General features: G+C 45.7%; 1 protein-coding gene across 1 annotated transcript in view; it reads right to left on the bottom strand.

Annotated features, from left to right (window-relative positions):
• Positions 1–13,994, bottom strand: part of dpp10 (dipeptidyl-peptidase 10 (inactive)) — a 63,248-nt gene that overhangs the window by 3,684 nt on the left and 45,570 nt on the right. The window contains exons 6-24 of the mRNA XM_015396535.1: positions 12,781–12,862; positions 10,304–10,424; positions 10,071–10,225; positions 9,143–9,240; positions 8,945–9,068; positions 8,251–8,289; positions 7,935–8,042; positions 7,733–7,824; positions 7,480–7,527; positions 7,056–7,177; positions 6,694–6,738; positions 4,548–4,646; positions 4,398–4,467; positions 2,116–2,310; positions 1,787–1,841; positions 1,570–1,669; positions 643–701; positions 492–564; positions 345–418 (exon numbers count right to left, since the gene is read on the bottom strand). Coding sequence (XP_015252021.1) covers positions 345–418; positions 492–564; positions 643–701; positions 1,570–1,669; positions 1,787–1,841; positions 2,116–2,310; positions 4,398–4,467; positions 4,548–4,646; positions 6,694–6,738; positions 7,056–7,177; positions 7,480–7,527; positions 7,733–7,824; positions 7,935–8,042; positions 8,251–8,289; positions 8,945–9,068; positions 9,143–9,240; positions 10,071–10,225; positions 10,304–10,424; positions 12,781–12,862 — 1,759 coding nt within the window. The remainder of the gene's footprint in view (positions 1–344; positions 419–491; positions 565–642; positions 702–1,569; positions 1,670–1,786; positions 1,842–2,115; positions 2,311–4,397; positions 4,468–4,547; positions 4,647–6,693; positions 6,739–7,055; positions 7,178–7,479; positions 7,528–7,732; positions 7,825–7,934; positions 8,043–8,250; positions 8,290–8,944; positions 9,069–9,142; positions 9,241–10,070; positions 10,226–10,303; positions 10,425–12,780; positions 12,863–13,994) is intronic.

Below are 13,994 nucleotides of genomic sequence, written 5' to 3'. Positions count from 1 at the left end.
GTTCCACTGATCCATTGTAGTGAACTGGTTAAACTGGATAGACTGTGAGGAATCCCAGTATGTTTGGTTTGCTTCGTGGTTCGAGCCTCTAGTTCAGTTTTCTTTATAAATGAGGCCCCTGATGGCCAGGGGTCAGAGTTCATGTCCACCCTAAAGGGTGGCGTCTACCCAGACCTAGCTTCCTGATGGTGAACTAGACTCCTGGGCGCCACCAACTGGTCCAGCCCTGCTGGTTCTGTGAGGAGCTTCATAATGAAAGCTGTGAAGCTAACGGCGCCATGAGAGCCAGCAGGATGGAGGTTCCTGGAGGTGACAGGAGCTCCTGCTGCAGCGGGACGTCTTACCTGCATGGAGTAGTTGGCTCCAACCTTCACCAGGTTCTTGACCAGCTCAGCGCTGTGCTGGAAGTGGATGTTGGCTGAAAGAGAAAAAACAAGTGGGAGAAGTCCTCTCCTCAGGATGGAGCAGTAGCAGATCATCCTTCATCTCACCATCTGCTGTGGCGTGGACCAGCATCAGCGTCTGCTCCCTGAGGGCCTGGACGTTCTGCAGCAAACTGGACCCCTGCAGAGATCCACACAACCTGCTCATGAACCTCAGCAGAAGCTTCAAACGCAGCAGCAGAACGGAGAGGAAACTCACCTGGTACCTGGTGTCGTCCCGGAACGGCACGCCCAGGTACCGCTCGGAGAACGCCGACGCTGCAGAAGACAAGGATGGAGAATCAGATCCACAGGAAGGAGGAGACCTCCTGCTTTATGGAGGAAGATCTAAACACTGAATATGAACGTCCTCTGAGGCAGAGATGTTAGAGTCATCAGGAGGAGGAGCTGCTGAGGAACCAGGAGCTCCATCCTCCTCCTCACCTCTCCTTACTCTGAAACCTCCTCTGGAACGTCTCTGATGACCTCCAGGCTGATGGAGCGCCTCTCATCTAAACTTAACCACATCGTGACATCATCTTTGGTTGATCTGGGGTCATCTGGGATTTTGCATTTAAGGAGAAACTCTAAAGCTCCTCAGGGACCTCCTGCTCCTCAGTGACCTCCTGCTCCTCAGGGACCTCCTCCTTGCATGTTCTAGTGTCTCTCTGCTCCCCTGTTTGAGCTCAGAGCAGCAGCAGACTGTTAGTCACTGTTCCAGTCCAGCAGGAAGCTGCAGGTCCCTGAGGAGCAGGTTGGAGACCACGGCTCTGAAGGCCTGAGAAGCTGCCTTCAGATTATTGCTGATCTCTTCCCATCCTGTCGGTTCCTAACAATCCTGTTTGCTCTACAGCTGCTAACTGCTAAAGCTACTGTTAGAATATCGGAGGAGCAAGATGATAAATGAAAAATCTAGGTGTGGCAGGGTACCGTTACTTTCAAAGTATCGATACGTTCAGAATATCGATACTTTCGGAGGATCGATACTTTCAGGGTACCGATACTTTCATGGTATCGATACTTTCAGTGTATCGATACTTTCAGAGTCTCAATACGTTCAGAGAATCAATACTTTTGTCAACCTCACTTCCTGAGCCCCCTGAGGATGACCTAAGATCTCTGGGCTCCAGCTGAAGCGGTTCCTCACCGTAGAGCTTCCAGTCCGTTACCGGCGACATGGCGCAGGCGCATTTAAACAGGCCGTCTGTGGACTTCAGCATCATCAGCGCCAGGTAGGCTCCGTAACCCTGAACAGGATGGCAGACATCTTTAAAACCCACCAGAACCAGCCTCACAGGGCCGACAGAACCCAGCAGAACCAGCCTCACAGGGCCGACAGAAGCCACCCTCTCTGGTGTTCTCACCTTTCCGAACACGGCTATCCGGGTCCGATCGATGTAGGGAAAGTTCATCATGTATCTGGAGGAAACACACGGTGGAGATCATCACTACCCCTGAACTGGACCAGGACCGCGCCGGTCCAGGTTTTAGTTTCTGGTTAACAAGAAGCTGCAGGATGTTTAACTTTATCTGTTTATAATAAAATGCATTTGGAGCTGAGCTCTGAGAAACAGAACCCAACCGGACCTTCAGACAGAAGGAAGAGCAGAATGAGGTGAATGAAGATGAGCTGATGTGTTTTTGGGTCCTGTTCTGATCAGCAGTGATGATGGAGAACATCTGATGGACTCACTCCACTGCAGCCAGCTGGTCCTGGACGTCCACGGTCCCCAGCCTCTGGTGGACCTCATGCAGGATCCTCTGACCCTGGAAGCCGCTGCCCCGGCCGTCCAAACGGGCCACGATGACGCTGTCGGAGCTGACCAGCACCGAGTCCCAGCCCAGGGAGAACCGGTCACTCACAGACTGACCACCGGGGGCGCCGTCACTGCACCCAGAGGACATGACACTTCCTGTTAGAGAGGCGGCTTTATCCTCCTGTCTGAAATGAGACTGTTAGAGTCCGAAGGTCCGAAGGTCCGACCCAGTTCCTTTCTCTCTCCATCCAGTCGGCCTGAAACTCGACCAATAAACCGTCATTTATCGCCTGATGAGGCTCGTTTGTTCCTTTCAGCAGGTTTTCAGCTAAAAGTTGATGTAAAAATCAAACCTTAAATGTTTTCATTAAATCCTGATAAATAAACCAATCAGTTAATCTTCATCAGAACTCAGTGACGATGGTTCTGGATCCGCTGACCTTTACGGTCCACATCCAGTCCAGCATGGAGGATAATTACCCCCAAAAATACAATAAACAAATAAATGAGCAGTCAGCTCGCCACAGCTTGGTGGTAGGTAGCCATCTTGGTTGTGACTGTGACTGACTGAATAAATAAAGGTGAAGATTATAACAGACAATAAATAGATCAGGTAATTATTACAAAGGCAAATAAACAAAGAAGATAATTAAAAGAGATATATACATTTATGTCTCACTGTAGAATTTCATTTCTACCTACATTTATTGGTTAATTGTTTTTTTGGGGGGCAATTAATGTTATGCTATTTTATTTACTAAGCATTTATTTATTTCTCTATTCATTGTTAAATATGGCAGAGCTGGTCCTCCATAATCCAGTGGTTTCTATATGGAAGAAAAACAGCAGCACTGGAATCTGCCTTTTATTAGCACCAAATTTTAAACATGGAATTTTTTGAAAAATTGAATTCCTTACATCAGGGGCCTTCAAGGTTTTCCAGGCCAAGGGCCCCAAACTGATGGCCAGATGGAGCGGGGACCCCCTGATTATTTATATAGTATTAGATAGTGTTCTATTAAACTGGTCCTATAGTCACTCTATTACAGATGGAGTAATGTAACTAAAGTAATCCCTCCCTGGGATTATTAAAGTATTTCTGATTCCTGGTTGATGGGACAGGTGTTGTGAATGAAACGGTGCCCAGCTTGAAAGAGCTCCTGTGTGTCTCTGAATGTGAGCATTGATGACTGAAAGACATCTTCTGCCTCCATTTATCTGTTTACTACAGTCTGTTGGATTCATGTTAATGTGGATTTAAAGACATTTCCATTAGTGGAAAAAAAGCAGGAGGGAATATAAAAAACTTTTGCAACCTCCATGCAGTACCTCCATGGACCCCCTAGGGGTCAAGGACCCCCGGTTGAAGACCTCTGCCTCACACTGAATTTTTATCTGGTAAAAAATGTGTCGACCTTTTGGTGAAGTGAAGCCAAAGCAATCTCCACTCAAAGCAGTCGAGCAGCTTATAGCCAATGAAATGAGCTCATTTAGTCATGTGACACAGCAGTTGGACGTAGATTTGTTCACGGCTGAATGAAGCTGAAAGAGGAGTTTTTCTTTTTCTTCTTGTGTTACAAGAAAAGTAGCTACTAATAGACAGACATTAGAGTGGGACTGGGTGAAATAACCGAGCCGATCACAGCCAGTGCGGCACCCCCCTCTGCCATTGGTTTGATCCAGAAGATTCTTTGACCAAATGAGCTCATTTTATTGGCTGGAAGTTGCTCGTCTGCATCGAGTGGAGATTGCTTAGGCTTGAGTTCTCCGAAAGGTCGACACATTTGCAGGAACATTTTTTGCAGTCGAATGTTTTGCAGATTAATTTTTACCATTTAAAAATTCAGTGTCGGAAATTCAATTTGTAAAAAAAACTGGATTTAATATTCTGATTAATAGTTAAAAAAAGGCTAATTTATTGTTTATTTAACTTCCACCCAGAATCAGGTTAAAAAAGCTTAACATTCCCGTCATTGAACTTAATGTTCTGCTACATCCTGTGAGTTGAAGCGAACCTCCAGAGGCGGCTCAGGACTCTCAGGCACCGACCAATCACATCCCAGCTTTTTCAGAAATGACCTTTGATCTTTTTATGATCAAAGTTACTGTAGAAAACCATCCAGATCCGGAGCGGCTCTCCGTTAAGAGGCAGAACCTCTATCACCTCTACAGCTCCTAATGGAAGGAGAACGGCGTGGGCTCAGGTTCTGGTTCTTACATCATCAGCAGGAGTCCGTAGTGACGGGACTCTGAGAAGTCCGGAGGATAGGCGACCTGGAGAGGTAGATCTGTGAAGATAGAGACAACACGTTTCTGGACCGCTCTGGACCAACGGCAGCAGGTCTGTAGAACTGGAATAGATTCTCACCAAAATGCTCGACCGGGACGGATCTGAAGTCCATCAGCTGGATCCTTTTGTACTTCAGAATGGCCTTAAGCACAGAGTTGTTCTCCAGGATGTAGAAATCTGCAGTGATGATAGAAGTCAGAGCGATGTAAAGAGGACCGACCCGACGGGTCTCTCAGTAGAACCCTGATGATAGATTCATCTGGGCACAAAAGACGCCACACAAGGACGAAAAAAACTCCAGTTCTTCTGTTTCTAGAAGTTATGAAGAAAATTCAAAACGGATCTAAAAAATGGATCCAATCAGACCCCGGTCACCAGAACCGTCAGAGGTCCGACCCGGTCATCAGAGACCTGATGGCAGCTGAGGCTAAACCTCAGGAAGTTCCTGGGTTCATGTGGGGATTACGTCACTAAGGGGAAATGATGTTCCTGCTGGATTTCTTCATTGGTTGCTTCAGACACCAGCCAGCTCAGACCAATCATCAGCCCCTGTGTGTCAGCTTCCTCCTTCCACCATGAGGCAGCTGCCCTCATCTTCCTCAGGGGGAGATCATCAGAGGTACCAGTTCTCCAGACGGAGGAACAGTTACAAACCAAACATCATTGTGTTATCATGTACTGTGTTTTGTACTGAGTCGTCCCCTCAGCGTCCTCCCAAGGGGACGTCCCTGGAACACCTCAGAGGACAGCGTCCAGCAATCATCAGACGAAGTGTCTGGGGCTTTGGTTTCCCCGGCGCTCGCCTCGGGGGGGGGGGGGGGCGCCTCTTTGGCTCCTCACAACCACTATTGAGCATTTTTGGATAAACTTTACATGCAGTAGTTCACCCTCACAATCAACTACAGGTGTTTGGTTCCAGGTACTAAGAGATTCACTTCCACACAGAAAGCCCATATTCTGATCTTCAGCTACCACAGAGTACATGTCAGACTAAATAATACTACTTCAGCGATAACATCTAGGTGATACTTTATTGTATCTCTATATCTGTTGGTTGTTCTGTTCTTTTTCCATCTCATTGCAGGTGATGAAGCAGACTGAAGATGTTTTACCATTATCTCCCTTTTATCTCCTCTTTCATCTTTTTTTCAGTTTTTCCTTTCCTGCTCTACCTACATTGCAGTGTCCATATAATCTTTAAAACTCCCTGCATAATTATAATAAAGCTATTTCCATGTATAAGTCAAGCGGAACACTATGGCGATAGCCGTACTGCTCCACTGGTGAAAGTAAAACCTGTTGGGCTCTTTTTGGCATCAAGACAATTATTCTTATTGCCACATTGCCAGACAGGACAATGTTATAAGATAAATAAATAAAAAAGAAGGAAATCGATGCGACTGTTTCCCTGAGAGACTCTGCATTCCTGTAAACTCTGCAGGGCTGATAATCAGGCAATGCAACTCCTTCCTGCTGGGATAGATACATGTTTGCTGTGAAATTATCAAAGTTAACATTATGTTTCTCTGTTTCACAGCTCTAAACTCAGGAGTTGGGTGAGGACGGGTTGGTGCGGATGGTGGTGGTCCGAGAATATGGTACAAAACCAAAGTTAAACGTTGGCCATTTTTAATGTCGTAATATGACATTGCTACACAATAAACACCTCATCGTTATTCATCGTTCACAGCCCCTAGAAACAGAAATTTAATTCAATTTAACTGCAACCGAGATCAGGATGTTACCAAACTATTCGCTCCTTGTGGGAAATGCTGTCTTCCTTCTGGCAAAACAATACAGCTTCTGTCCACTGGGGGGAGCCAAAGTTATTTAGAAGTGCTTTTAAAATCAATCATCTAAGCAGATATAGATTAATGCTTAAAGTCGTAGGGAAGCGGCTGTTCCAACCGTTGCATTTCTGAATTCTCCTGAGTGGCGCCCGACTTTATACGAGTGAATAAAGTGAATGTGATTGGTCGATTATCAAGGGGGCGGGATTGTTTTGGCGGAAGGTTCGCAAGCAAGTTTGGTTGTGGCCGGTTTGTGGGAAGCATCTTGCTAACCAGTTAGCATCTTAGTGCTAGCAGGTTCCCAATGGGAAATTCCACTGGGACGAAGTAGCACTAAACTGGTGGGGTAGATAACACAGGAGGGAATAAGCAGTTTATTGTAATGGCTGAATAGGATTCGGTTCTGGCTGAAAGTTTTAATCTGAACCAGTTACCTGAGTTGTTGAGGCTGTGAAGGATCACAGTCGGAGCCCCTGGACCTAAACACAGAAGAACATCCATTTAAAATATCTTAACACTTCTGGTTGCTGATTATGACACACAAATTAATACAAGTTATTATTTCTTAAAATAAAATCATTTCAGATTTTCTTTGTTAAAAGTTTAGAGAAAAAAACTAAATCAGGTGAATCACTTTCCTCCTTTTTGATAAGAACAGGTCTGACCTGAACCAATCACAGACTTCCTGTCTGACCTGAACCAATCGCAGACTTCCTGTCTGACCTGAATCGATGACAGGTCTCTGTTGGACCAGTGGCCCCCAGTTAACTCCCCCCCAGGTCCAAAGCAGGCCTACCTTTACAGTGGAGCAGAACATGCTGCTTGCAGGGGCTGATGTCAGCATGGAAGTACAGACAGTGAGCTTTGCTGAGCTCACAGGTCAGACATCTCCGTGGGAACAGACCCACAGTTTTAACGCTGAGGACAGAAAAGGTCAAATATGAGGCTTTAATGGTGGAACCACAAACACATTCAGCCTTTGATCTATTCAGACTGATGATAAATGCAGCTCTAGTCTAGATGAGGTGTTCTGCTTCTGGGTGACAATTACTCCAATTAAACACGATCATCCTTCAGTTTTATCACCAGACTAACAGACTCTGACCCGTTGGTTTAATGAAGCTTCATCACACCAAGCAAAACAAGATCATCCAGCAACCATCGGGCTGTTCTCAGCTGGACTGGTTACTAAACTGGGAGCAGAACCAAAACAGCCGAACCTGTAAAGCTGCCGTCTCCGTGGTGATCCCTCGGTACTCAGGAAATACCTGGAGGGGAAATAAGCAGAGTCAGCCCCGTCAGACAGAACTCACAGCTGACCAGTTTCCCTACAGGTTCCTGGTTTCCTTCTTTGGAGAAGCCTGAGCTCAACCAGCCAGCTTCCGATAATACTGACTCCTATTCCCCAGGTGTCTGTTAGGGGCACCTGGATGGCTGGTCGCCAACGGAAACTATCTGGAAGTCCACACTCACAGGTTCTCTGTGTTCTCGTCGTAGGCGATGATCCTGGTCACCTCCCAGTTCCCGGAGGTCAGATGTCGGACCTCGTTCTGATCCGCTCTGAACTGAAACAGGCAGGAGCAGTAGAGACCTTTCAATGACAGTCAGGGTGGGAGCTGTTGCTGTGGTAACGTCTGATGGAGGCAGCAGGGTCTTCCTGTGGGCGGAGCCTCACCTGTGTGGTGAACATGGCGATGTGGTGGAACTCTCCCCGTCCTCCCTGTTTGACCGGGACGGTCAGGAAGAAGCGCTCACCGTCTTTGGAGAACACGGGCTCCTGGTTCTGTTGAGAAGAAACATGGATTCACTGAAAGGATGACCCACATCCATCAGCTGGGTGGTTCCGATGTTCTCATGGTTTTTCGCTCTCCAGGGCTAACGTTAGCCAGTCTGCAGCAGCCTGGACTAACGTTAGCCTAGGTCTACGTTTACTGATCAGGAGTTCAGCTGAGGATGATGATGATTATGATGGTGAGGGGGTGAAGGTTCACCTGTTTGGAGAGCCAGAGATCGGAGCTTTCCTCATGTCTCTGCAAACAAGAAGAGACCCAACGTTAGAACCAATCAGAACCAGCAGGAGGAACTGGTTCTGTTCAGAACCAACAGGAAAAACTAAGCTGGTAGATCCAGATGTTTCATCAGGACTGACGGCAAGTTAAACATGTTTAGGTCCATCTGAACCCAGACTGGGTCAGAACTCAGCAGAACCTCCTCTGGCTGCGGGTCTCTGGGTTTATCTCCAGCAGACTGAGGTTCTGGACGGATGGAGAACCATCCAACCACACTGATATAGGTCTGGACTTTGACTAGGCCACTGTGACCCATAATCCTACTGTGATCTAAATACTTGGACTTTAGTCCAATGAGCTGAACCTAGAACTAGAAATAGATCACATAGAACCCTGCTGCTCTAGAACCTCTGGTTCTGTAACTTTAAGAAAAGAACCCGCTGTAGAACCGCTTAGATGGTTCTGCTTTATGGTTCTGGTACCAAACGAAGACATGAGGTCCTGGTTTGGTTTGGACCACCAGGCTGGACTCTGGTTCTGGTTCTATTAAAGTACCAATGGAGGAAACCATTGGTACTCCGAACCGTTCTGCTCCACTTTCTGTTTCGGGTCAGCCGTCCTGTTGAAGTGAGAAGGTTCTATCCTGTGACCCGGTATGGAATGTTCTGGAACGGACCGTCACGCAAGCTCCGGTGGTGGTGTCGCACACGGTAAGGATGGAGACGTTCTGGGCCCGGTTCAGCCACCTCACCGCCGTCCTGGTCTTGCTGATCCATTTGACCATCGTCACATAATGTTCCCTAGAAGCAGAAAGTGGTCAGAGTGAGTCAGCACCGGCCCGGTTAAAGGTTCTGACAAAACGGAGTCAGCTCACCGCAGCCTCAGCGTCTCTGGCGGCATCAGCTCCAACGTGTGGGTCGGTCCGTAGATATTCACTACCAACAGCTTGACGGTTGGGTTGGGTTGGCCCGCCTGCAGGACAGAAGACAGGTTTTTAAAACGGATCAGAACATTTAAGACACCTGGTTTCAGAACTGATTCAGAAACCTGGATCCATAGACCCAGGAGGGTTCTGGTCCTGGTTCTGCTCAGCGCATCGCTGAGTTAAACTGGACTTGACCTCCAGAACCGAACATCTAGCTGCTTTCTGACCAGCGGCGTCTCATCTGACCAGTAAGGATCTGATACTGGAAGCTATGGGACGAAGTAGGAACCGCCGGTTCTGGTCATCCTTCAAGAGCTCACTGAGGTTCCGGCTGATCTCTGAGGGTCCAAACAGGATCCCAGTCAGAACCTCAGGTCTGGACTTTGATCTGTGTTTGGTTAGCAGTTCTGGATCCATTTTGGACCGAATCTTTAGCAGTTGGACTCTCAGCTCTGGTCTACAGAGATCTGGACCCTCTGAGACAGGTCCAGGGTCCTGACCTTTGACCTCTGACCTGTGTGGAGGACCTTGGTGCAGGAAATAAGGGTCTTATCCAGGTCCAGCAAAATAAGGGAAGCAGCCGGTTCTGCAGAACCGCCACTGGACTCCCGGTTCTGTTGCTGCATGGAACCGCTTCCCCCTTCAGGTCACATGGAGGACGTCTTCTGGGCGGCCATCTTGTCTTCCGGCTGAGCGGGGGCAGAAGTCAGTGTCATGTTTCTTCCAGATGTTTCTGTTCTCTTCATTGGCCTTTAGGGGCGCTGTGATTGGCTGATTTGAACAGTGGAGGCGGGGTCAGCGGCCCCCCACTGAAGGCTGGTCAGAGGAACATCTGATGTAAACAGGTTGATGCTTAGTGTTTATCGTGGATAGTTACCTTGGGGTAGGGGTACTGCTTCTGTTTGGGGTACGCTGCACCAGTAAAGCGGGCCAGAACCATGTTTGGGACCAAAGTGTCGTTGAGGACCAGGAAAGCCAACCGCTCCCCATCCGGGGACCACCAGTGGGCCACGTGGGTCTGCAGGATCTCCTCTGTTCAACAGAAGCCTTCAGTTATGGTTTGGATCTGAACCCGACCTTCAAAGAGCAGAGCGATAACAGAGCAGGAACCTTCGTAGAGCCAGTCGGCGATCCCATTGAAGATGACTCCTTCCTTCCCTGAAGACGTCAGACGCAGAGAGTTGCTCTTCACGTGAGATCGATAATAGATGTTGTTTTCAAAGATGTAGATCTGCACATATAGAGCAAAGTCATTCTCCAAAACACAGCATAACATCCCGTCATCACATGAAGGTGGATGGAGAAGAAGCAGAACCACTTCCTGTCAGAAGCTCTGAGCCTTTCCAGAATCATCGGTACTTTTATACAGACGCCCTGGAGTCACATTTTCATTTTCTATCGGACACAAATTGTTTAGGTGATACGTTTATCGACCCGTCAATATTTTATATTATGTTTTTTTTTTAAATCGGTCAATCTCTCCATCTGTTCCCTGAATGACCGGACTCTCCATTTAACAATGTCAATGTCCTGTTTGATTTGTTAATAAAGGTTCGATTTTTGTTTAAATGAGAAAAGTTATGGTTGTGTCATTTTTATCAACTAAATAAAGGAAGAAAAAGAGATATCAGCTTAAAGAACCGCTGTAGGTACCAGATCTGCTCGGGGCCCCGCCCCTTCTTATGACATCATCCTATGGCAACTCCACTCAGACAAACTGTACTGCACCATCCTTTAGATTCTAATCTCTTGTGGAGTCTCAACATATTATTCCCTATATTTGCAATTATTTTCTTTTTCACCGACGATCTAAAGTAGCCGAAAATATAAAACAATCATTGTCAGTCTGGAAGGAAAGTCCTGCCTTCTAAGACAGACTGAGCTCTGCTATTTAATAAGGAGAGACTAAAACTCGCAGTTTATTTTTATTCTTTTTATTAAGATCTAAAGTCAGAGGAGGACAAATGGAACATCTTTAAACATCCCCCTCATTTTGAAGTAACTCTCTCATATTTTGCATACCCAAATGGAAAAGCAAATAACTGAGGAACTGTAAGCCCAAATTACACGTGTGATACATTATTTGAAAGCTAAATCCTTCTAGTTTCTGAATATATAAATGAAAATTGGGTGAGTAAAACACAGCCTAAGCTGCAGCAGTTCAAACATGTTTTTTTCTTCTTGAAAACAATAGTTTTCTTTTTAACAGCAGTAATAAAGACATGCTTGAGAAAAGCCATTTCTCATTGTATTACATTTGTTCTATATCATGTCTAGCCTTGTTTGAAACCTTATTTCATTGGCTACAAAGCGCAACAGCCCATTTGGTCTCATCCAATAACAGCAGGACTCTAGGAGGCGTAATATCGCTCTACTCGCTGCCTCATTGGCTGACAGGAAAGGAGCGCTTGGGAGACTTCAGCGGCTGTCCCTGAATGAAACCGAGTCAGACAAAGATGCAACACTTTTGTCTTGTAGGTAAGAAGATGTAAAGAACCACACCAAACATCGCGGGCTAACAACTGAGTTAAGTAATAGGAAGTAAATATTAGCAAGATGCTAAGCATTAGCTATGACCAGCTAACTTTTCTGATGTCAAAAACCGGAGGTTATGTGGCCATTTTCTCATCATGGAATATTTTTTACTATAAATGGATTACTTTCATTCTGTGGATCCTGATGGATGAATGGAGTATAAACAATTGAAGATTGGATTTATAAAACGGCTTCTCGAAGCCTTAAAAGGTATATTACACATTTTAGTCATATTTACATTTTGACATACAAGATGTATTAGCTTCTACATCAGCTGTTTCAATAGACAGCCTGATGCATGAGTCAGCACTTTATATGTTCACTGAAGTCATTAAACACGGCGTTAATCTGCAGCTAATGAGAAATACCAGCTTATATGGATACCCCAGTGATAACAGTCTAATTTACTGTATCGACGCAGCAGCAGAGCCTAAACCAACCTCTGTGTTTCTAAATGAGAAGATTAAACAGGACTGGAGCTCCATTCATTGATTATTTCATTAATCAAACAATATGTCAATTTTTTTGATGATTCGAATAATCTAAAATGAGATGCTTTAAGTATATAATTATTTATAGGAAAAAGAAAAAGAGTTAAAAAGTTAATCATTCTAGTTAACAATCATATTTAAGTTTATAAAATAAAAACTGTCAGTCCCAGTATCAGCATTAATGCCTCTTAGGTTATGTTGGACCAAATAAATGTGTTTCTGTCACTCTCAGAGTTTTTTTTCATGAATTTCTTCTAGAAGCACTTTTGTTATTTTTCTTAATATATTCGGGCATGATGGTGTTTCTTCTTATTACATTGACATTCATTTCTACCATCAAAATATCCATATTTTTTAATGTTCCAAAGGTAATAAGGTCTCTGCCTGGATTCCAATAAAACTATCGGCTGTAAATTCAGATTTTTAAAGTATTTCACTGAGGGCCCTATGAAGGTTTAATGATAATCAATATTTCATATAAAGCGTTGAGGTGAAGGAGCAGGTTTCCCACAGGAAGTGGTCCAGCTGGTTCTTAAGGCAGAGCCGTGGTTGGGACCTTACCAGCTGTTGGCCTGTGACTCCCCAGGCAGCAAACTGCAGGACTGAATTCACCACCTCTGGAGGATCCAGCTCCCACACCTCCCTGAGGAGAAGACAGAACAGAAGGAGTTCTGGTGGGTCAGAGATGACGGCAGCAGGACGGGTTTCAGGATCTAACGTCCTTCTAGGATTTATAGAAATCATCTAAGCTGATCTTCATCAACGTTCTACAGGTTTTTGCAGAACCACTCATGGTTGTGTGTTTTGGGACTTTAGCTTCTTCTTTACTCAGCTTTAGAAACAGAACCAGCTGCCCGGTCCAAACACTCCAGCACATGAAGGATGTGTGAAACCCATCAGCCTCTCCGTCTGGAACAAACACGGCACCATCTCCAGAACCTTCAGCATCTCAGGATGAATCTCATCCACAACTGAAACCTGTGGTTCTAGATTCTGAGCCCGAATCTGGAAGATCAATCATCCCTGAGTGGACCACCTACTGCTTGACAAGCTCCAAGCTCAGAACCTGCTCTGGGCCTGGAGTTAAAATCTGACTTCCTGTTTCTCATCAGTTCAAACCCAGAAAAGGAAGCAGAGTTTCTGTGAGCAGCAGAAGAACCAGAAACCAGATCCACCAACGATATAACAGGATCAGAATGAAAGAATTAGACCAGTAGTTCCAAGGTCTCTGCTGACAGGACCTGATGGATCTCCTGCTGCTGGAATGCATCAGTTTCAAGGTTCAACATCTTTAGCGATGGAGTTCTGGAGGCCTTAGTGGGAACCAGCAGGTACAGGCTCTACTCCTGTCATCTGGAACCAGTCGGCTGCTGCTAACTCTGATTCTCAACAGGTTCTGATCTACTCTGACCAGCCTGGTACCAAACATCACCAGAACTGGGCCTTTAGTTCCCTGTAGAGAGAGGTTGGAATGTGGAAGTCATTAACTAGCAGACTTTTAGAGGAAAGCGATCTTATGTTAAACAGACCACATTTAATCGTTTAACTTTTTCCCCAATTGAAGTTATTTTTATTTTAATTAAATTATCATGATTTCCTCCTTTGGGAATCTTTGCTAATTTATTAGATTTTGGTCGTGGGCAAGACACTGTCTGGATGGAGTAAAGAGTGGGTAACAGTAGAGAAGCTGCAGAGAGGTCTGTTAAACTAGGACTCTGCTTCCTGGTCTGCACCCTGGGTGGTCAGGGTTCTGCTTCCTGGTCTGCACCCTGGGT

Source organism: Cyprinodon variegatus, unplaced genomic scaffold (assembly GCF_000732505.1).
Source record: "Cyprinodon variegatus isolate N-32 unplaced genomic scaffold, C_variegatus-1.0 Scaffold804, whole genome shotgun sequence".
In the NCBI taxonomy this organism is placed as follows: Eukaryota; Metazoa; Chordata; class Actinopteri; order Cyprinodontiformes; family Cyprinodontidae; genus Cyprinodon; species Cyprinodon variegatus.
Note: the sequence above shows the minus strand (reverse complement) of the source record. Positions and strands in the feature narration are given on the sequence as shown.